Source organism: Bidens hawaiensis, unplaced genomic scaffold (assembly GCF_021521415.1).
Source record: "Bidens hawaiensis isolate Kalapana, Puna unplaced genomic scaffold, B.hawaiensis_p1.1 tig00016269_1, whole genome shotgun sequence".
In the NCBI taxonomy this organism is placed as follows: Eukaryota; Viridiplantae; Streptophyta; class Magnoliopsida; order Asterales; family Asteraceae; genus Bidens; species Bidens hawaiensis.
The window spans coordinates 235247-260640 of record NW_027492487.1 but is presented as its reverse complement, the minus strand read 5'-3'; the positions used below and the strand labels follow the sequence as shown (position 1 = coordinate 260640).

The 25394-nt window shown below is 33.3% G+C and overlaps 1 protein-coding gene across 1 annotated transcript; it reads left to right on the top strand.

The window, feature by feature from the left end:
- The first annotated feature begins 860 nt into the window (after positions 1-860).
- LOC143551141 (uncharacterized) lies at positions 861-22227 on the top strand. The gene is made up of 19 exons (XM_077041643.1): positions 861-900; positions 13899-13996; positions 14105-14219; positions 14895-14980; positions 15060-15368; positions 16737-16854; positions 16949-17086; positions 17197-17298; positions 17385-17485; positions 18040-18051; positions 18134-18336; positions 18393-18569; positions 18683-19095; positions 19718-20293; positions 20337-20487; positions 20682-20902; positions 20976-21451; positions 21554-21830; positions 21938-22227. The coding sequence occupies exons 1-19, from the start codon at positions 861-863 to the stop codon at positions 22225-22227; spliced, it is 3903 nt and encodes a 1300-aa protein (XP_076897758.1).
- The last annotated feature ends 3167 nt before the right edge of the window (positions 22228-25394 follow it).

Below are 25394 nucleotides of genomic sequence, written 5' to 3'. Positions count from 1 at the left end.
TGTATTGAGGACACAAGTATGCCTTGTTATACATAGACGCAGTAAGACTACTAGCATAAAACAAACGTCCAAACAGTCCTTGAATCAGATCCTTGTGGTATTCGCTCGGGTCTTCAATAGTATCATCGAATCGTAACACCCTTCGAACAGTTGCAACAGATACGATAACTGGTTTGTTGTTAACCTCGGCAGCAATATGGTTCTCAGCTTCCACATAATGAGCAGTGTTCCAAAATTGGCGAACAATGCTGAACCGAATATCTGGATTAGCAGTAACCGCGTAATGGATACGAGAACGGTGTATAAATGCCAGCATAGCACTATAGACATCCTCATCAGGAAAGTTTGTGTCAACGAAAGCACAAACGTTATGCCGTGTATCAAATGGGAGAAACGGGACATCCTGAGCTTGTTGATCTTGTGGTGCATCAACAGGAGGATCTTGAGCAACGTTGTTAGGCATTGAACTGTATAAATAAACCCGAAAATAGTAAGAATTATACTAAAATAATAATATTTAAATAATGAAAAGTGAAAATTCATATTTATGGTGAAATTTATTTTTCTAAAATTTTAAATTAAAAGTAAATCATGTCATTCGTTAAGAATAAGACTGATTCGTTAAGTAAGAGAACGAATCATCTGATTCGCTATCAAATAAATATGTAACGAATTAGGAATTAGCGAAATACTATTGAAGGATAACGAATCAATCTCTAGTTCGTTATAAATAACAACTAATTCGTTATAATTTAACGAATACACATCTGATTCGTTAACAAAATGATTCGTTATTCTAGTTCGTGTGATTTACTTAACGAATTGGACACGAATGAGTTCCAATTCTCTAAGTATAACAAATGGCCAGAAATGGCTTAATCTTTGACTTTTGTGGTCAAGGTCAAAATTCACCAAGAACACCATAAGTCAAACGGGCAAATCCAAAATCGATTACTCTATAATTATCGATGAGTCGCCAAACAAACGACCACACAGATCTTGGAAACTCATAGCGATTCAAATTGTATTGATTTGAAGGTCCAAAACATGATACAAGTCCAGGCAATTAAGGGTTTGAACAAAGCGTAAAAACCCGAAAACAATAATCAATCACTAACCCAGCAATCTATAATCAAAAACTGATAGAAGACTACCATGAGATTCGGAAATATATTCTGATGCTAATTACATCAAATTTATAGACTGTTACATGTAACATTGCTCATAGATTAATGTTCACATAAACCTTAAAACCCGAGAATACAATCCCATAATTAACCCATCAAACCTAGATTAAATGTGATGAAAATCATAAAGATATACTTATCTATACCTTAGTAACTAAGTGATATAATCAAACAATGAAAATCGAAGGTCAAGAATTCTGGAAAAAATTGGCCAGAGTAACAGTGCTTAGGAGGAAGAAGAAGAACAGTGAAACGAACCGCCTTTCACAGTTCCCTATATAGTACACCCAGCACATTTTCCAATGTAACGAATCAGATGATTCGTTTGAAGTTTGAATTAGCGAATCACCTGATTCGTTAAATTCATTAAATACGTGTCATAACGAATTAAGTTTAATTCGTGGCTAGTTCGTTAAATATGCATAACGAATTGGATATGTTTCGTTACAGAGTGCGGAAGCGAATTAGGAGAACGAACTAGGATGTAGTTCGTTAAAAACAGCCTAATTTGTTATCCATAATTAACGAATCATATCATATTTAATTTTAAATAAATAATTAAATAAAGGAACTAATCATAATTAATCAATCAATAAAATTAATAAATAAAATAATTTATTAAATAACTTATTTAAATTATAAGAATTACCGAGATCCCATACCTCGATAATTGAATACTTTAAATCCGTTTCACGTTTTTAAAACCGATAACTTAAAAGAATTAAATAATCATCAATATTATCTGAGCAGGAGCTACTCTTGGTACATCGATTAACTTAAGTAATTTAATAAATTATATGTAAAAAGAAAAACGTAAAATATTTTTGTATTTTGAAATTTTCGACATAAGACTAAATATTTACCAGAAAATTATCCGAAAATTTAAAATAGAAATATTTTTGTTTTTTTGTATGATTTTTTTTTTTCAAAAAACAGTACATATTTTTGGATTTTTGTCGAGTTTGAGTAGAGAATCATATTGATCAAATTGTCCTTCCATCACAGTTTTATATTTCAGCGATATTGTGACTGGCGTTAAGTCGGTCATTGGTATTGTTGTCCACTTAAATCTAATAACAAACTTTCAAACGTTTTTGTGATATGATTAATGGTTCAATTAAAGCACAGAATATTAGAAACTATCAGCCTCTAATCTTGGTTCAAGCTTAATTTGTTATTTGCCATATCACCCCAACTTGACTTAAACCATTATATTGTTGATCAAAATTTGAATTTAATAGAAATTTCTTAGCAATGCAATGAGTTTCTTTTACTATGAGTGAATATGCACGAGTCCATATGTCGGCTTACATTAATTGTATCCCCTGGGGTCCGTTTCTTAATGGTATTAAGACGCGCGTAAGGGAGGAGCAATGTATGACTAACAGCGGATTTTGAACAAGTCAGTATTTTGGATTTGTACGAAGTACAGCAGTGATCAACTTTAATGACTTTTGGTTTGCTCTAAAGCGAGTGAAATATTCATGCATATGAATACCCAGATGATTAAACCGCATAAGGACTCATAGTGTCCAGAACCTCAAAGCTTGTTATTTGCTTTATTTTATTTTTGGGTGATCAAACAAGTTTAAGGCTTGAGTATGACAGGTTATTACAATCCTGCCGCTTACATACATTGTATCCCCTGGGGTCCATTTCTTAATGGTATTAAGACGCGCGCAAGAGAGGAGCAATGTATGACTAACAGTGGCTTTTGATCAAGTCAGTAATTTGGATTTGCACGAAGTACAGTAGTGATCAAGTTTAATGACTTTGGGTTTGCTCTAAAAGCGAGTGAAATATTCATGCATATGAATACCCAGATGATTAAACCGCATAAAGACTCATAGTGTCCAGAACCTCGAAGCTTGCTATTTTCTTTATTTTATTTTTGGGTGATCAAACAAGTATAAGGATTGAGTATGACAGGTTATTACATTTCTGCCATCCTCACCGAGACTTTTTCTAGAGACTAACACCTCTTTCAATTTGGCGTTTCTTTATGTTTATATCACATACTTTACTCTACTTGTTTGTTTTAAGATCTACCAAAGCACCAATGCAATTAAGCACACAGTCTTTTAAGCTTATTTCTTGCTGGATTTGGGGTCAAGATAGTCAATGTACTATCATTTTCTCTTTTTGCTTCAAAAACTCAAAATTTTGAGGAGCATAAAACGAAAGAAAGATAAATTTAATCTCCCCAGATAACTTAAGTCTATAAATAAATGGCTAACCTATCAAATCACAAGTGAATAATAGGACCAAAACATGCAAGCATGCTTCACCAACTTAAATAACCGACATAATTTTCAGCGAGAAAATAATCTAAAACTCATAACGAACGCCCCAACTACTTTCCATTAACCGGTGAATGGCTAACCCAATCATTTACAAGTAAATGTTGGGACCAAACATATACAAATATATGTCCTTCAAATGTATATAATTGACATAATTTTCAGCGAACGCATGCAAAAACCTTTTTGGTTTTTCTCTATACATACATTAAAAACACAATCTTTTTGTCTTTTTCAATTTTCTTATAAACAAAAATAAACTTCACAATCTTTTTGGATTTTCGGATTTTTCTGTACAAACTGAAAACACAATCTTTTTGACTTTTCAAATTTTAAAATGTTTTTGGATTTTCAAAATACTTTAAGAAAAACAGTAAAGAAAAGAAATCATAATATTTTTGATTTTGCAGGATTTTCTAATGTTTTGGGATTTAAAATTTTTAATGTTTTTGGGTTTTATCTATACAAACGAAAAGCACAATATTTTTGTATTTTCTAATTTATCACCCCCTAAAACCTAAAACCAAAATAATTTTAAAATAAAAGAAACAGAAAAGAAATATAATCATTCCTGTTTCAGGATATCAGCGAGGGTCTTCAATCCATTTAAACCAAGCAAAAATTAAAAACGCGGTTTATCAAAGGCTTTGGTAAATAGATTGGCTTTCTGAAATTCAGTGTGTACTTTCTCAAGGTCAATCAATTTCTTCTCATAGCAATCCCGTATAAAATGATATCGAATTTCGATATGTTTTGTTTTTGAATGTTGTACGGGATTCTTTGTGATAGAAATTGCAGCAGAGTTATCAATCAAAATAGGAGTGGTAAGAAACTTCAAACCGTAGTCGCGAAGATGTTGTTGTATCCACAAAACCTGGGAACAACAACTCGAGGCTGTAACATACTAAGCTTCGGCGGTTGAAGTGGAGACCGTTGTCTGCTTCTTACACTGCCAGGAAATCAGCCGGTTTCCTAAAAATTGACACCCTGCCGTCGTTGATTTGAAGTTGATCTTGCAACCTCCATAGTCTGAGTCTGAGAAGGCAGAAAACTCAAAGTTATTGTCCTTGGGGTACCACAACCCGATGTCTGGATTTCCCATCAGATACTGAAGTATTCTCTTAACTGCAGCTAGGTGAGTCACTCGTGGACTTGCTTGAAACCTAGCACAAAGACAAACAGCAAACATAATGTCGGGGCGAGAAGCCGTTAGATACATTAAAGATCCGATCATGGCATGATAGAGGGTAGGATCAACGGTATCCTCCAATTCATCCGGTGATAAATTGTGACCCACGGGGAGAGGAGTTGAAGGGATTTATCCAGCAGATATCTTGAATCGGCTCAAGATATCGTTCACATACTTGGTCTGGTGAATAAAGATTCCGTTTGCAGACTGGTAAACTTTCAACCCTAAAAAGAAATTCAACTCTCCCATCGAGCTCATTTCGAACTTCGTTTGCATGGACTTCTCGAACTCCTTACACAACGTGTCGTTTTTAGACCCAAAGATAATGTCATCGACATAAATCTGAACTAGGAGAAGATCATCACCAACAGTCTTATGAAATAAAGTTCAGTCGACAATCCCTCGTTTGAAGCCATTATCAGTAAGATGGTCGGCAAGCGTGCCATACCAAGCTCTCGGGGCTTGATGAAGACCATACAGGGCCTTGTTTAATCGGTAAACTCGGTCCAGATAATCAGGATCTTCAAAACCAGGAGGCTGTAGGACAAACACTTCCTCGTGTAATTCACCATTGAGAAAAGCACTTTTAACATCCATTTGATAGACCTTGATATTCTTATAAGCAGCATACGCAAGAAAGATTCGAATCGACTCTAATCTTGCAACTTGTGCATACACTTCCGTATAATCAATACCCTCATGCTGATGAAAACCTTGCACCACTAATCGTGCTTTGTTTCTTACGACCACACCTAGATCGTTTTTAACCCACTTAGTCGGAATAGCTTTCTTGACTCTAGCAGGTTTGTCGATTAAATCCCAAACACCCAAACGTGCAAATTGTTGTAATTCTTCTTGCATAGCTTTTACCCAAGACGGATCTTCAAGTGCCTTATGAGCTGTTGTCGGTTCTACTTGAGATAGAAAGCAAGTGAATTTTGCAAGATTTACAATTCCTGATGAATGTAAATCAGCATATGCACACAATACTTTATTCTCACTTGACGAAGCAACTTGATGACGTGTTTGTACACCCACACCAAGTTCTCCAATGATGTTTTCCTGTGGATGATAACCATGAATCCGTAGAGTAGGATTCTTAGGAACAACAACATTATCAAATAATTTGGTGTAATGTTCACCAAGTTCAGGCAATGAAACATTATCACTGTCAAGTTCAATAACTGGATCATCAGTTTGAGTGTCATCAGAAGAAGTAGATACATTATCAACCTGATTATCATCACATGTGTCTTCAGTTGGAGCATAAGTTGTAGCTTCAGCATCATTAGAACTTGTAAATCTTGGAATGGCCTGATGATCTTCAAAGTATGCTCGAACCAGATCTTCATCGATGTTCTCAGTTGAATGAGTAAATGAATTAAATAAGCCATCATAGTCAAACATCCAGTCGAGACCTTTCCCTTGAGGAGGAGTGGTGTACTTTTGACAGTCCACATGATACCATTCCTCAACACAACCAGAAGTAAAATTAAATACTTGTTTCTTTAGAGACGCATATCCCAAGAAATACCATTCGATAGATTTCTCTTCAAATTTACATGTATCCTTCTTCAACATTGTACAAGGACACCCAAAAGTTTCCAGGTACATTAAGTTAGGCTTTCGATTGTTCAAAAGCTCGTAACTTGTTTTCTTGAGTCGCTTAACAGTTAAAACCCGATTAAGCGTATAGCAAGCTGTCTTCGCCGCCTCATTCCAGAATTGGACAGGAAGCTTAGAATCAGCAAGCATAGTTCTTGCAGCTTCAATCAAGGTTCTATTATTTCGTTCAGCAACACCGTTTTGTTGTGGTACATAGGGTGCACTGTATTCTCGATAAATTCCTTTTTGAATGCAAAAGAAATTTAATACAGTGTTCTTAAATTTAGTACCATTATCACTTCGAATTCTCCTCACCTTGTATTTGTATAGTGATTCGATCTTAGTGATAAGGTTTTGTACCAAAACGGGCGTTTGATCTTTCGAACTCACAAATAACACCCATGAGTATCTTGAATAATCATCAGTGACAACAAGACAGTACCAATCCCTGATATACTCGCACGATTCACAAGACCAAACAAATCCATATGAAGTCGTTCAAGAGAAGTATCAATGGAATTGAATAACTTAGAAGGATGTGACTTCTTCTTCTGCTTGCTCTTCTTGCATGCAATGCACTAATCAGATAACTTAAAGTTCTTCAACGAAGCACCCTCAACTAAGTCATTCGCCATTAAATAATTCATCTTTCGAACATGAATGTGACCCATTCTACGATGCCATAGAATAGAGTCCTTCTCGGTTGCTTTGGAGACAAAACATGTTTCGATAGACGTTGATATTTTAGAACTCATATTTAATACATAAATATCATTTGATCGTGGTGATCACATGACAACCATGTCCTCGGGTATCACATATCCCGGTTTCAATATAAGACACTCTTTATCAGTAAATACCGTAGTGTATTTTTTATCACAAATTTGCGACACACTCAATAAATTACGGTCCACCTTGTCACAGTAATTGACCTTTTCAAAAGTAATGTGACCATTTGAAACTTCACTTTCCTGTGTGATCATGCCCCCAGAATTCCCAGCAAACGCTACATAACCCCCTTGAGATTTCCAGTGATATGACGAGAACATCCACTATCCATTATACAGTTCTCACCATAAATGGTCTTGGATGTACCCTAGACACAAAAGAAAATGATTAGTTCAAAAAGGCAGCCCAGGCCTCGGTCTTGGGCACCTTTTGGTTTTCTTGAGAAATTTTAAACTTAGCCGAATTCAACTGTTGTTCAGCAACTTGAGAGTAAGTTATTGTCTTCTTAGACTTTCGTCTTAGATAAGCAGCTTGAACAATGTTTGAATTTGTGTTCTTACATATGGGCTCTGTTAGAACAAATTTGGTTTTACTTGACCATGAGTTTCATTCACATGAATTACCTTTCGAGGATTCACGTTTGAAAACATAATGTGTGTATCATCCTCACATGACATAGGTCGCTTCAAGAACTCCTTTATCACAGGAACCGGTTTTGAATGGTCCTTGACAAAAGGATGGAGATTATGAGTTTTCTGTTGACCACAGTTTCTCACCACATGACCTTGTTGACAACATAAAAAACAACTTCGCATGTCAACATGACCATGCATATGTCTAGCAGAGACATATGCAACCGAAGGTTGATAACTTACATTTTCAGTGAATCATTTGGCCAAATCATCAGAAGTGACAGACTTCTTTTTCATATAAAAGTCTAGGTTAGAACAATTGGAAAAACTTTTCAATGCATCTGTTCCAGATGATTTAACAAACTGAACCTTTTTTGCTTGTTTTAATAATTGTTTTGCTTTAATTACCGGGTCTGATGAGTTCGATGTTTTGGCACAAACATATTGACGTTCTAACTCTTTCAACTTGTTAGTTTCATGTAAAAGACGCTCTCAATTAGTTCTAGTTTAATGATACTAATCGGGATATCTTTTTCAGTGAACATTGTGTCCATACCCTTCAACTTAAAGACTCTAGCAGATGATGGCTTAGAACTAGGAGGATTAATGAAACGCATCAAGTCCTCATCAGAAATTTTTGGTTTTTCTAACTTCTTTACCCTCACAGGTTTGACTTTCACCTGATTGTCCTTTTTCACATAAGGCTTGTGTGAACCATACTCAACTTCCTCAAATTCATAAGGCTCGCAAAGAATATGATTAGAACTTGGAATGTTCTTGTTCTTGTGTATAACCTCAGCTTCAAACACATACACAATAATTACTTTGTCAACGTTTTCAACAAAGACTTTGTTGCTTTCAACATGAGGTTTTTGAGGAGCAAATTAGTTTTTAACAGTTTCAGTTTTAACATGTTTAGCATTTTCTGAAATCATGGGTTCTTTCACAATTACCTCTTCTTCTCTTTTAGCAAAAGGATTAATTTTATAGTCATTGTGAAATGGTGGCGGAATTTCAACAAAACCTATACCTTTCTTTGAATCTTTTTGCTTTCCAGACACTTCAATTATTTCGTTTAGCAAAAAGGAAGAATTTCAAAATTTACCCAATGTGTTCTTCAACTCTAGAACCTCATTCTCTAGCTCATTTATCTTTGAACGATGTTTCAAGATTTCTTGAAACTTTTGGTCATTAATTGTCATTTTCACATATAACTTAGCCTTGAGATCGTGGTTACTTGTCAACAATGCTTCAACCTTCTCACGAGACCTCATTTGAGATTCAAGAGATTGTCGATAAGTATCCTTTAGTGAAGCAATTTCTCTCACTAAATTGTTATTATGATTCTTTAAAGATTCTAACTTCGGTTTGTTAGATTCACATTCAACACACGTTACTTTAACAGATGAAGTAGCAGAGATAGAATGACTAACCTCATTGATCTTAGCCATGCAAGCAAACACAGTTGTAGGCTTGTCACAAGAGTCGTCAGAATCAGATTCAGAATCATTGTCAGAGGACAGCTCACTTCCACTTGCATCTTGAAAGTCTTTAGTTAGCCCAAACATAGCCAAATTAGCTTGATTATCATTACACAGCAGTCGTTGTGACCAATCATTTCCATCAGCTAACATTGCTTGTGACCCAGAAGTAGACGGTTTCTTTTCAGCATCATTACCTCATGTTGTGGAAGAATTTTGATTTTGACCACGAGAACCAATATACTCCTTTTTCGACTTGTCACATTCTTTTGCAAAATGCCCGAACTCTTGAAAATTGTAACATTTCACCTTTAACTTATAAAATCCCAATTTCTTGTTCATGGCAGGAAGATCTTTGCCAATCCTTTGCATGAATCTCTTAACCTTACGAACAATCATAGCCATGTTTCACTTCAAGTCCACGATCTCTAAATCATCTGGATCAATCTGATCATAATCTTCATCAGTTAGACCACTTGTGCCTATTTTACTACTCACCAAATTTTCATATGAAGACATGAAGACTGTCAGAAAAGCAAAATTTTGTTCAGCTTCCTTCATGTTTACACTAGGTGGTGGAGCAAATGGATTTGTAGTAGATGATTTTCCAGACCCAACAGAGACACCAGGTGATCCAGAATTACCATCAGTGTAAAAACATGCTCTTGGATCGTTATAGATGGTTCTTTCATTTTCACTTGCATGTTGGGTAAGAAATGTTGTGATTGGAGAAATAGTTGAACTTAGAGGCATACTACCACCATAGAAAGCAGGATCTTGACTTTCCTTGGAAGACTTCTGACACTTAAGATCATATTCTCTTTCTTCAATCTTTTGCAAGAATTCAGTTGCAGTCAAGTCTTCATTCGTGAAATAGTTATTCTCTTTTAGAACCATTAAAAATGTAGAATAAGAACTTGGTAGTGCACTCTTGATAGTGTCAATCTTGTCAACCTCAGATGTTTCCAATCTCATCTTATCCATCTCAGCAATCAAGTGATTAAACCTAGTCGTCATCTCCTCAACTGTTTCTCCTTTCAATACATTAAAGTTTCTAAATTGAAACTTAAGCATTACCTTCTTACTCTCAGTTATATTCCCCATACTCCTCATACGAATATGTTGAAATAGGGAAGCACAGATCTTTATGCTACCCACTTGGTGAAAGATGTTTTCGAGTAAAGCTATAGTAAGAGTAGAATAAGCCTTAGTTTCAATCTCTAATGCTTTCTTCTCTTCTTGTGAATATTGAGGAATAGCTTTAGGAGTGTAACCAATAGTGTCATCTCCAATCATTGGAACAACATATACCTCATCTAAGAAATATGAACATTCAGGGTGAACATAACCCAAATGAGCACGAAAACGGGGTTTCCATTTAGCAAAATTGCTAAATTTCATCAACCTTGAATATTTCGAATATGAGCCTATCTCAGTATCAAGTTGCAACATTTGTTGCATTAACATATTCGGTGAAGCTAGTGCATACATACTAGCCATGTTTGTTAATTGAAAATGTTTTCAAACTCCAAGGGTTAAAGTTGAAACTTTTAATTAACGAACTGTGAACAGTTGTAACGAACTGTGAACAGTGTTTGACGAATCACACCTTAACAAAGTTATGATTGATCAGGTAACGAATCAGAATTGAAGTTAACGAATTGATTAACGAATCAAATGGTCAACGAGTCAGATGGTCAACGAATCAGGTGGTTCTCTATAACAAATCACGAAGTGTAACCTTAGCGAATTAAGTAACGAATCGTCTACAGTTGATAACAAATCAAACTGATAACGAATTAGCTAAAAGAATCACTAAGTATAAGCTTGGCGAATCAGAAAGTTATTTTTAACGAATCACTAAGAGAGGGCTTAGCAAATTAGATGACGAAGCAGCTACAGTTGATAACGAATCAACTTATAACAAAACAGTTTGTTACAACGGTTGTAACAAACTTCTGACAACAAATGCCACGTGGAAAAAGTTGTTACAAATAGTTACCGAGGTCAGACACGTGTCACACGAATCAGGTAACACGAATTATAATACGTAGAGAATTGGTTCACGAATCAACCAAAATGCATAACGAATTAGCTAAATATGTTAACGAATCAAGATGTGAGATTAACGAATCAGACTTGAATGTTAACAAATTGATTTGAATCTTCAAATCTTCAAATATTCAAACGTAAATTTCCAGATTTCTGGAAATCTCAAGAACACAAACCCAGAATACAAATTCGTAATACTTCACCAATACTCAACCAAATCGCACACTTAAACTACCAAATTACTCGTAACCACATCGCGAATGCACTACCATTCATTTCGTTATAAATAAACTCTTAATTCGAATCCGATTTAACCAAAACCCAAACTCTGTTTTCGGAACAGATCAGATCTAAACCAATACACACTCCAATTAACACCAAAACTCAATTCCAGTACATAACCACTTCCCAATACTTTACCATTCTCAAATCCGAACCAAAACATCCATAATTCTTCCAATTAAACCTCAATTTGATCCAAAATCAAATTAAAAAGAAACTTAACACAAAACTATCAATTATTAATCCAATAACATCAATTAACAGCCAAATCAAGCGTAAACGAGAGCACCAAAAGCTCTGATACCACTTGTTTGAACTCAGAATCAATCCTAACACAGATCTGATCTATGTATAATAATTAACTCATATGGATCTAGCTCATTGTTACTCTTGATTATATTGTTATATATGTATATATTAGTTGTATGTATGTAATAAATAATATTAATATGCAGATGAAGATTGAGAGAGAGTTTGGACAGCAATTCGTTAATATTAATCTCAATAACTTAAATTAACAGTGACAGAGGTCACTATATATAGAAGATGGACCTAGTTCATTAATATTCCATAACGAACTAGAGTCTACTTCGTTACATACATTAAAAAGGAAATAATTTAACGAATCACCCCTAGATTTGTTAAACATCCTTAACGAATCAGGAGGGAAATTAACTTAGATCTAGTTTGCTAAATATCCTTAGCGAACTAGACAATACATTAACGAACTAAAAGGATAATATAATTGTTTATTACATAAATCAAACGACAGATACGTTAACGATAAATACAAAGACGCGAGACGCAAAACCGTGCACTAACACCCTATAACCTTTGCCGATATTATTAGGGTCGGTTCCCTACATTCGACGATACTATTAGGGTCGGTTCCCTACATTCGACGATACTATTAGGATCGGTTCCCTACATTCTCCTATATTATTAGGGTCGGTTCCCTACATTCGCCGATACTATTAGGGTCGGTTCCCTTTTCTAACTATTCCTTTCGTACCTTTCTATACATTCATAATTATAACTTCCATACGTCCATACATCATTTATACATCATGTATATGTCAACCATATCTTTACACTATCCCTTAACGGTACATGCAATATCCGAAGATCGTTCATACATCGTCAAGCATTCATTCATACATAAATCATATAAGACATACACTTACCACTTAAGGTAAGTGTATTAACTAATCACATCGAGTATACACACAGCCCCGAAAACATAACAAGTAATGGGGTTAGAAACTCACCTGAATGCGGTTACGTTCACCTTTAATGGTTATTCCTTTCCTTAGCTGTGCACGGCTGACTGTATAATAATTACACGTATCAATTAACTTTCACTATCCATATCGTATTTCTAGTTTAATTATTACCCTCAACGAACGGGGGTCCGGGGGGCAGCTCCCCTGGCAGCAGGGTTCTAGGGAAGGAAGCCCCTAGAGGGGTCCAAGGCACAGAGCCCCTGGCTGGGGTTAAGATGTCGGGTCAGCTTGGAAAAATTTTATTTCCGTTAACCGTCGTAACACATTTTCCATTAGAATTCTAATTTATTATTTTAATTGCTAACTCAAAAGTTCTAGGGCTTCTTTGTAATTAACTCATTTTGTTCTAACTCTATGGACTGTTCTGTCATTTCATTAAACTTCTTGTTCGTTACTTGGTTTATTAACGAATTGGCTTATCATAAAGAACTTGTCCTTGTAACGAATTGGACCCTCTAGCGAACTGGTTCTTGTAACGAATCATTCCATATAACGAATCAGTCCATGTAACGAACTGAACCTTCTAATTCGTTATCTCTTTTAACGAATGGTCATAGCGAATTGGGGTTTAGTTCGTTATCTTTTCCTTAACGAACTTGAACACTAGTTCGTTAAGCTTTCACTAACGATTCACATAATGAATTACCCCTAGTTCGTTAACTCTTCGTTAACGAATTAGGGTTAGGTCAAAGAATGTCAAACATTCTCTGACATCTTCATTATCCTCGTACAATGTTTTCCGGCGCCGCCGCCCCCGCCGGAAAACCGCGACTTCGCTGGAAAAACGAGATCTCACTCGTTTTCCATCGTTTTTCTCCATTTTTCTTCCCATTCGATCTAGATCTGAGCTAGGGTGATCCCTAAGCTCATCTTAGGTTCGGTTTATACCCGATTCCACCCGGATCTTATGACTTTAATGGTTTAGAGGTATCGGCTCGTCGTTTCGTGACTAAATCTAACGGGTTTGAGCTCATACAATATCATACTATCATTACCTTGGATCGGGATCGGTTTTTCTATCTTGGTTCAGCTAGAGAAATGAGAGAAATTAGAGAGAGAGCTTAAGTATGTGTTTCAGGTTAATTTCTCAATATTCACATAATTTGTATATCAAAATATAATTATTTGTTAACTTTTGTTCTATGGTTTTATAATTAGATGATGAAAGCTTTGGTGTTGTTGATCTAGAAGGTGAGCGTGTTTGGATTCAAGATGAGCATTTCAGTAACAATTTTGTTGAAGTTGTTATTAGGGACGTAAGTTCTTTTCTCATGTCATAAATTGGTTATGGTATACATACGTATTTTGTATTTAGGTATGTATTATTATAAATACTAAATATTTTTTTTATATATTTTTTACAGCGTTTACTAGTTGATTTTGCACGTGACGATGGTTTGAATAAAGAGACTGAGTTGGTGTTGATAAACCCAAATGGTGAAGATGTATTGACTAAAATCCACATGGAAGACAATCATGGTAATTACAAGTTTAGAGTTCATGACTAGCCAGAATTTGTTCGTCTTAATTCACTCGAGTTTGGGAAGAAATGTCTACTCGAGTACAACCGTCCCACTCATTCTCTAATCATGTCCCAAGTATTTGATTAGGTTTAAACTAAGTTTTTGTGTTATCAATGTTGGATTTCTAGAATATTATGTTTTGGTTGTTTAAGTTCTGCTACCATTGATACTTTTAACGTTTTGTGTTTAATATCTTTATTAAGTATTAATGTTTTGGATAAACTTAACAGCTCTTATAGAACCTATGTTTATCATATCTCGGGTTTTGTCATACTTGTTGATGTGATGTTATTGTTATTATAAATGTTATAGTATCTTATGTTTAGTATATATTAATTTTATATTAAATTTACTTATTTACTAGATGTTTTACATTGCCATAGTTTATGTTTTCCATAATTGATTATAACTAACAAATAAATGTCTTTAATTTGTTAATTTGATGATTATAAATACCTAATCATCTTTTAGGTTTAACATCTTCTTTTTCATTATCCCTATCGTCGTTCATATATGTCTCCATCCCTTAATTTCTAATTTACTACTTATAATGTATAATTAACTTTTGACGATTCTTATAGAACTTATATTTCTTAGATTAATACGTCAATAACTAATATTTTAAATTTAGATTATGGTGTTTCATGTAGAAAGATTATTTTTGTAATGGCTACTTCTTTTCTCATGCTTATCGAAGATCCAAAATTTCCTATTCAGGTATTCTTAAAATTCTATGATAATATTTTTCTCTAAACATTCAATATCTAATTGTTGTAAATCTTAATTTTGTTATTAGGAAATTCCAAAAGAATTTATCTTCCAAAATTCTTTGATGTTTAACGTGTTACCTAAAACAGTAGAAATTCATCATTACAAAGGATCATCGACAGTGGAGTTAAAAAAGCATGAAAAAACCGTTTGTTTAGGTGATGGATTTACTGATCTAATGTCTTCTTTGAAGATTCGTCCTTATCAGCGGATTATCTTTATTTTATTTCAAGATGAAAGTAAATGGTTAGTTAGAACTCCTTCGAAGAAGGCAATTTCTATCGGGCATCGACAGGCATTTGTTTTATACGATCATAACAGAATGAATGATAAATTGGTAAAATTCATATTCTCTGTTTTTACTTAATAGTCAGTTTTAGAAATATATATATTAAAATCGTTTTAACATATAGTATGTTTTCCTATTTTCTTGACATGCTGTTTCAAAGAAGAATATTGAATCCCAGTTTCAAGACACGCTTCATATCGGAGTAATTAACTTCATTTTTTATCATAACCATTCATGGGAGATCAGTTTTAAATTTTACAAAAAACACTATTTGTTTGGTGACGGTTGGAAACAATTGTTCAAGATTTGTGTTTCAGAGATGGTGACGTCCTATGGTTAAAGTATGTTAACAATTCTACCATTGATTTAAGAGTGTATGACAAGAACGATATTCCTTTATTGTTTCCACATTTACCGCCAATTATTTGTCATCAATTAACAAACTTCAATCCGAATGATGAACATATCGTGGAGTCTCCATATTGTCAATCGGTAGTTGGTTATTCTCACAATCCCGGTTTCAATCATGGTTAAAAAATAAGGCTAAAAACTCTAATTGTTATTTAGATTTCCATAAGAAGATTGAATATCGTATGGCAATAAATATAATTACCCTTTTATGCTTTTGTTATGGTTTTTCAACTTTAAAAATAATCATATAAAATTTCTATATTTTTTTCTTAGCGATTACTAGCTGAAGTTGGGAGACTTGCAAATCTGAAAAAGAAACATTGAATTAAGTTCAGGAGTTTAGCTTGGTCTGAAACAATCTTCAAAGTTAAAAACGGAGGCGAAAAAGAGAAGGGTCATTTTTCGTTAATTGGTTGGAAGAATTACATAATCAACAATCGATTATGTTTTGGCAAGAGTTTAGTTATTCGTTATTGTAAGGACAATGATGTTTTGGTTGTGGTTGAAGTTGATTGTTGATGAGTTTTAGTTTTCGTTTTTGTTATTTTCTTAATTTTGTCTTTATTAAAAATTTATTATAAGAACTATGCTATTTTCAATTTAATTTTGTCTGCTTTTGGAATAAAGTGTTATTGTATTGTTATTTGTTTCGTTCACTTCTCTTGATATCTAACTATTTGTTAACACAATCACAATAACCAAAAATTGTATGTAACCCTAATCTATTATGATTTAAATATTACTATATGTTAAGTCTTTTATACTTATTAACTTTGAACATATTAAAGATTTATGAATATTTAACATTGGACTTACATTATGTTATTTATATTTAACATAATACTGATTTCCTAAATATATCCTAAAATTAATAATATAAAATCATTTCCAATGATTAAAGATACTTTCCGAATTATTCTAATAATCACATATCAAAATATATGTACTATTATGAAATCATTTAATATTCTATTATAACTATCTTCCATATTTGGCCTTTTGTAGAATTTATCAACATCTCTTCCACCATTTATCTCTCTTATTTCTCTAACCATGTCTTCATCTTCAAATAAACGAAAATATATTCCCTCCACCTCAAAGATCAACAACCACGATCCAAATGGTATTTTAGTTATTCCTTAAGAAGCTATCAACCAAACCTATTCTTTACCATATTGCTTTTTTGATTTAAACTGTATTTTGTATATTTCGTTTAGGTAATCTTCCAAGAAAACCATTATCTGATGTTTCAAACACACCACAGCCAAATAATGTTCAAATTGTTCATGTTAATCCTCCTAACACATGTTTCTTGAACCGATACTCATCTCCAATCTATCATTACAATCCATACGGTATAATCTGGAGACGTCAAATCAAGTTGAATATGTTTGTTTTTTAATATTAATTTTTTATTTTGCATTTTCTTAATTTATTTTTGTATTGTATATTTGTTGAAATAAAGGTCAACCTCAAATCGGGCAGTTAGGTTATTTTTCAAACAATACACCAGTTACTATATTTCAAAACAACACACCAAGTAATTATGTGTGTAATTCTCTTGCAAGTAAGTTTTATATGTATTATGCTTGGTTATTTGTTTAAATTTATTGTTAACATTTTGTTTGATTTATGTAAAAATCCTAAATGCAGGTTCTAATAACAGAACCCATACTCCGTATGAAGTTCAAAGAGGTTCTTTTTCTACATCTTACAATGGAAAGGAAAACTTATATCCGTATACATTACCAGGCGTAAACAATAATTCGCTATATAACAAACGTGCGTATCTATTTGCATATTTGTAAAATATTGTAATTATCTTATTAATGTTATTTTCATTGTCCATTTTACATTTTACATAATATATATATATACATATACATATATATATATATATATTTGGAGATGATACATCTACTCAACTTGAAAGTTCGTTTTCATCAAAACGAAAACAAAGAAAGGATATTCTAGATGGGAAACATGATAAAATAAAACATTCTTTAAACAAAAGTTCCCAAAGAAGCCCGTCTATCACAAGTATCACCTATTTTATTTTAATCGTTTTATTTATTTGTTGTGTCAGTAGTTTTACTCCGTATAATATTATGTTCAACAGGTTGTGTTACTTCTTCTAACATCAACACTAATCCAACATCAAACGTTAGCGCTTTTGTTTCTACCTACATAAATTCTGGAAGTACGTCATCAACCAGGCGTAATGGAAGACCAAGGAGAACAACCAATGCTACTCCTATACCTATGTAGCTGTTAAACGACTTTGAGTTTGTTGTTGATGTTTTTAAAGGCATATCAACAGGTTATTGGTTAATACATTATATAATTCTACATAGTATGTTCTAAATCTATGTCATAACTTATTTTGCATTTGTTGTACAAAGTACCTTGATCTTGGTAATCAAACTTTCCAATGTGATTCTTGCAAAGCCTGTTTATGGGAAGCCGAATCTAGGAGAGGAAAAAATAGTAGTGCCGATTCAAATTCCTCTTTATGTTGTCGCAGCGCGAATGTTCAACTTCCTGAATTAAAACAGCCTCATGAAAGTTATGTTAAGTTATTTCGTGGCGGAGATCCTTTAAGCAAGTATTTTTTGAAAAATATTAGACGATTGAATTCAATGTTCTCCTTTACATAAATAGGTGGAAAATTGACAAATCCATTAATATAGGAAATGCTCCATACACGTTTATACTAAGTGGAGAAAACTACCATTCTAAAGGAACTCTTCTTCCATTAGATGGTAAGAAACCTCAGTTTGCTCAACTATACATTTATGATACAGAGAACGAAGTTTCAAACCAACAAGGAGTTTTTGGGTAAGACTTACTTTAACCAGTATATGTTTTTAATTTTTCTAAACATATTATTTTATCATATATTACATTTATATTAACTTTAGAGTGTATTTTTTCCTTTTTTTTTCTTGCAGTCAATCATCATTAGATGCCAAAAATTTTGATGATTATATTATAAATTATTTGAAGGAAATATTAGACTCACAAAATCCATTGGTTCATGCATATCGGATGGTACGTGATTCTTTTAAAGAAAATCCTCAAAATGATTTAAAACTCCGCATTGTTGGAACAAGGAAATACGATGCTAGGAGCTATAACTTACCAACGGCCTCTGAGGTTGCTGCTCATATTGTTGGAGATATTGGTGATGCCTTGGACAATAGAGATATAATAGTTAACTCGAGGTCTGGCGGTCTTCGACGAATTAGTGAGCTTCATCCTTCTTATACTCCTCTCAAATATCCTTTGCTTTATCCTTTTGGTGAGGATGGTTATAAGATAGACATTCCTCATAGGAATGCCGATCCTTCATTTACGGTTGCCCGTAAGTAGTGCACCATGCGAGAGTTCTTTGCATATAGGTTACAAGATAGGCCGAACCAATTCTCACTACCCTTAAATGGTAAGAGGCTTCATCAGCAGCATTTGGTAGACAAATACACCATGGTTGAGAGTCAAAGGTTGCATTTTATACGTGCTAAACAGAGTGAACTTAGGTGTGACACATACGAAAGCCTTCGAAACCTTAAGACATCAGGAACTTAAGAAGTTTCCACATCTGGTCAGCGTGTAATTCTTCCATCATCTTTTACTGGTGGAAGTAGATATATGATGCAAAATTATTTGGACACCATGTGTCTTTGTAGATGGTACGGTTATCCAAATTTTTTCTTAACCATTACGTGCAATCCCGGTTGGCCAGAAGTCAAGCGTTTTTTGAAGGATACCAGTTTAAATTCTGAAGACAGACCCGATATATTATGTTGTATTTTTAAGATGAAGCTTGATTCAATGATTAAGTTGTTGAAGGATAAGTCTTTGTTTGGGAAGGTTAAAGTAGGTTCGGTTCACAATTAAATATTCTTTTTTCATATTTTGTCTTGCTAATTTTGAATATCTTTATTTTATTATTTTATGCTAATTTTTCTGTTTAATTCCAAATGCAGCCGTTTACACAACTGAGTTTCAAAAACGTGGTCTACCTCATGCCCATATTTGCTTATTCATTCATCCAGATAATAAAATTCATAATCCATCAGATATAGATAAGTTTATTTCAAGTGAAATTCCAGACAAGTTCACCGAACCAGAGCTATACCAACTTTTGTCCGATCATATGCTTCATGGTCCTTGTGGTGAGGCTAATCCGAGTTGTAGTTGCATGATTGATAGAGAATGTTCCAAGAATTTCCCAAAAGGATTTCAAAGTGAGACAAGTATAGATTCAAAAGGTTTTCTAGTTTATAAAAGAAGAGATAACGGATGTTACGTCGTTAAGAATGGAATAAATTTAGATAATAGAAGTGTTGTCCCTTACAACAAACAACTGTTAAGAAAGTATCAAGCCCATATAAATGTCGAGTGGTGCAATCAAGAAGGATCAAGCAAGTATTTGTTTAAATATATAAATAAGGGTCCAGATCGTGCTACAATTTCCTTTGTCCAAAATAACAGCCCCGATAATGAAGATCCTAATGCGGACGAGATTAAAGCATTTTACTATTGTAGATATCTTTCTGCATGTGAGGCTGTTTGGAGGATATTTGCTTTTGATGTTCATTACAGGGTCCCAACAAGTAATTTATGGTACTGGGGAAGATATTGAAGACGTTCTTACGAAGCCTTCCAATGCCACTTTAATGTTTATTGGTTGGATGGAAGCCGATAAAAACTATAGGCATGCAAGGAAGCTATCATATGCTAAGTTTCCAACACAGTTTGTATGAAAAAAAAAACAGTACCAGCGAAATGGGTACCAAGGCTAAAGGGATTTGCCATTGGTAGAATTCATGTCATTCCTGCATCATTTGACGAGGCCTACTACTTATGAATACTTTTAAACAAGGTTAAAGGACCCAAATGTTTCGAAGATATTCGCACAGTAGATGGTGTTGTTTGTGATTCTTTTAGAGATGCATGTTATAGAAGAGGGCTTTTAGATGATGATAAGGAGTACATAGAAGCAATAGAGGAAGCAAGCCATACCGCAAACGGATATTATCTAAGAAATTTGTTTGCAACAATGCTTATAACATTCTCCTTATCAAGAACTGATTACGTTTGGGATAATACATGGCATTTCTTAGTCGACGGGATTCTTTATTATCAACAAAAGAAACACAAGAATCCAGGTTAGTTTTGTTATATATGTGAACTTTTGTTTTCGTAGTTTAGTTTAAGGTAAACTAATTAATTATTTTTCAGGTTTGTCTCTTAGTGACGAGAAACTTAAGAACTTGGCATTACTTGAGATTGAAGAGTTTTTGGTATCAAACAATTCATCTCTACGTAGGTTTTCGCACATGCCGTTTCCAGATCAGGAATTTATATCTGCCTCACTGAATCCTCTTATGATGGAAGAACTAGCTTATGATACCGATGCTTTGACAAATGATTTTAAGAATTTGTACATATCTCTAACTTCTGAACAAAAAGGCGTTTACAACGGAATATTTAACTCATGGAAACGTAAAAAAGGTGGTGTTTTTTTCATTTATGGTTATCGAGGTACTGGCAAAACATACTTATGGAAAACTTTATCCACCTCAATTTGGTCTAAGGGAGAAATTGTTCTTAATGTTGCTTCAAGTGGAATAGCATCTTTATTATTAGAAGGCGGTAGAACTGCTCATTCAAGATTCCTCATTCCAATCAATCTTACCAAGGACTCCCAATATCAGGTAAGTATTATAAATTTTATTAGGTAGTTATTTTTTTACAGTTTAATTTATGTTTTTTAATTATTTTATTTAATATAATGTTTATATATTCAACATTTGCAGGTTAAGGGAAATACTGATGTTTCTGACTTATTGAAGAAAACATCATTAATAATTTGGGACGAAGCTCCCATGACTCATAAACATGCGTTTGAAGCGTTGGACAGAACCCTAAAAGATGTTATGAAAGGTTATTTGGCCAACACTTATGAATCATTGTTTGGAGGTAAGGTAGTTGTTCTTGGTGGTGATTTCAGACAGATTTTACCTGTTGTACAGAATAGAACAAGAAACGAGTGTGTCAATGCCACAATTAGTTCTTCTTACATATGTTCAAAGTGTAAGGTTTTGAAACTAACCAAGAACATGAGGTTGACTGTTGGTTCTCAAATGACAAACACATTAGAGATTAAAAAATTGCTGATTGGTTGTTGGATATTGGTGAAGGTAATCTTGGTGGTCAGAATGATGGTGAAGAAACTATATCAATTCCAGATGATCTTCTAATAAAACATTCCCTTGATCATATGTCTGATTTAATCGACTTTGTTTATCCTTCTATGTTAGAAAGGTTTAATGATCTTACTTACTTTCAAGAACGAGCGTTGCTTGCTCCCTTAAATGAGGTGGTTCAAGAGATTAATGATCGTATGTTATCATATTTTCCTGGTCAAGAAATGGAATTCTTAAGTTCAGGTAGTATCGACGAGGTTGAAAGTGTCTTAGAGGGATTTTGATCCCACATTGTACTCTCCTGATTTCCTTAATGGTATAAAGATGTCTGGAATGCCAAACCATCGTTTGTAACTAAAGGTGGGAGTTCCTATTATGTTACTAAAAAATATTAATAAGAAAAAAGGTTTGTGCAATGGAACTCGACTACAAGTTGTTAGTTTGGGAAAACGCGTCATTGAAGCTAAGGTTGTTTCTGGTACAAATATCGGATTTCGTACTTTAGTTAGCAGAATAAGTCTTACATCGTCTAATAAGAAGCTTCCATTCAAGTTAAAGAGAAGACAGTTTCCTATATCCGTTTGTTTCGCAATGACTATAAATAAAAGTCAAGGACAATCGTTATCGCGTGTTGGATTATATTTAAAAGGCCCGGTTTTACACATGGCCAGCTTTATGTTGCGTTGTCTAGAGTTAAGACTCGAAAAGGTATTAAGATTGTTTTACTAGATAAAGAATCCAAGCTGATTAACGAAACAAAAAACGTTGTGTATAAGGAAATATTTGGAAACCTTGTATGAGTTTTTACATTTCATTTTCGTTTATGTTTGAAATGTTGTAATTACCTTTAACTTTTTTTTATAAAAGGATTGTGTTATTTTATTTTGTCTAAATATAGGTATATGCTTGTTTATTTATTATCCATTTATTATTCTTATTTTTTATGTTTCTTTTTTATCTTGTACTCAGTATTTTTTACAAATTTAAATTTCAAAAAATGTATTTATAGGATAAATTATTAAACTTTATATTTGTAGCCTAAGTTATTTGATATATATTGTATAACTTATCTATTTTGCAGATTTAAAAAAAAAAAACAAAAAGAGGTCTAATGTTTATAAACAGTATGAAAATATAGGGTTAATAATTAGTTTTCTTGATTCAATAAACCGCCATTAATTTTGATTAATTTATACGGTTTTTGAAGATGAACAAACACACCCTAACTTCTTCAATCAAACACAATTTTTTTTACATTTTCTTCCACAATGTCGACCATTGTTAACAGGATTTTTTCCACCGATTACAACATATATGAGTTCCTTATCAGTGATCTTTCGGTAATTCACAAGTATAACATCCACTATGTTATGTCTTTTGGTATTCTCAACAAGTACCAAATATTCGCCGTCGGCAATCGCAAAGTAGGTCTAATTGATGAAGAGAACTCCCTGATGAATGCTATACGAGAAGATATTGTACAACATGATCAAAAGGTTCTTCCGGTTGTCAATGTTAGTTAGTGGTATTTTTATCCTTTCCAGAATTTAGTGGTTATAAAGTATGACAATGGCCAACAGAAGACTGTTAAGCCAAAAACAATATTGCAATCCAATGATCTTTATCTTTTAGGAGATTTGGATCAGTTGAATCTTTCGAATGAGAGAAAACACATGGCACATTTTGATTTGGAAGAGGAGGTCGGTGAGAAGGTTAAATGGTTGTTAGATTGTCAAACTATGAATCCGATTTTGATGATCTTCAAAGTTCTTTGGATTCTGATGTTGAAGTTTAAGGTAACAGTTATTCAATAAGTTGTTTATTTACTTAATTAGTCTAAATTTTTAATTTATTGTTTTCTATGTTTTGTTTGTTTATGTTATTACATTAATTTATAAATACAAATTCCAAAAACGTATAATAAACTGGTAAAATCGTTTTTTTTTTTTTTTGTAGATTGTTATGGCAGTTGGTTTTTTGTTGGATTATGGATGAAGCTGATGGTTGGTAAGTTTACTTCACATGTTTAGATCTTCTTTTGTTTTAGAGTTTATGTTTAATATGTTTGTTTCAATAATATTATAGTTTCAAAATTCTATGATTTTTATAACCAGTTTTATGCATTTGTTGTGTCTATAAAGTTGTGTTACATTTTCACATTTTGTGTGTATTACAACAAAAGTATTTACATATTTATGTTTACATAAAGTCTTTATGGTATACGTTAATATTTTTGTTTAATAGTTAATTGAGTTCCATGGTTTGTTTGTCTTTTTCAGGTTTTAAGGCCGGATGATTTTGTTTGATGACGGAAATTTTGAATATCATGTTGGTCTAAGAATGTTAACATCTAATTATTTGTCATGACTTTTGTTATAAACTTAAGTTTGTGTAACTAGTAACTTTTTATGTAGACAATCTTATTATCTATATCTCCAATATAGAGATATATGATATCTTTTGGGTTGTAAATTTGATGATATTTTATGGTTGTTTATATACATTTTATTTCACATCAAATTTTAACCCGTATGTAACACGGGTACTATCCTAGTTTTAAAGTATTGCAAGATGAAAGACCACTTAGTTCAAACTTTAAGGTATATCATAATAAACGAACTGTTTGTCTAGTTTTGCATTGAAAAATTTATTTCTATTTCCTATGTGTGACAAGTGACAATGATTTCAATAATACAAATAAAATTATTATCACTTTAATAGTGTTGCGTGTTATGAATAATCAACGTCGCGTTCCAGCGTATAATTCGTCGTCGTCGGGGTATGACACTGATTATGAATGTACAAACTGAACTAAATAAAATCAAACAAGTGTTGGTTATGAAATCATGATTAGTTTAGTTAATATTTTGTTGTGAGAAATTATCATGATTAGTTGGGTTAATATTTTGTTGTGAGATGCATCAATGGTTAAGGAAGCTAGCAATTGGTTTAACAAGTATATCAAATCATACATATGAATTTGTTATGTGAATTAAAATAAAAATAAATAAATAAGTGTATTTGATTTGTATATGTTTTGTTGCTATGTTACTTATGGTTTATGTATGTTTTAATACAGTGGCGAAGCTTGAGCTTCGTCACAGCGGTGACCGAAGTCACGGACCCAAAAGTTTTCGGGTCGACGGTTCAGCTCGTGTCGGTGGTTGGTTCAAGTCGGTGGTTCGGTTTGGTTCGGGCCAGATCAAACAATATGACATCTATATATCTAATTTTTTTCATTCATTTAAACGATTGTTCTTACAATAAAAATAAAAATAAAAACTAGATTATTTTTTAACCAACAAAGACCTAAAATATTGATAATAATGCGAGAGCCGAGAGGAATGGTGAGTACCTTAGAATAAGAATTACAAAGCAGCTCGACGACCTTTAAGATTTTTGAATTCCTCAATTATGGATTCCAATTCAAATGTTTCAGCAATTTCTTTTT

Coding starts and splice junctions, on each gene's coding strand:
- LOC143551141 (XM_077041643.1), top strand. CDS start 861: ATGGCCAGAAATGGCTTAATCTTTGACTTTTGTGGTCAAG. Junction 901..13,898: donor CTTTGACTTTTGTGGTCAAG/GTCAAAATTCAC, acceptor TTTTATAATTAG/ATGATGAAAGCTTTGGTGTT. Junction 13,997..14,104: donor TTGAAGTTGTTATTAGGGAC/GTAAGTTCTTTT, acceptor TATTTTTTACAG/CGTTTACTAGTTGATTTTGC.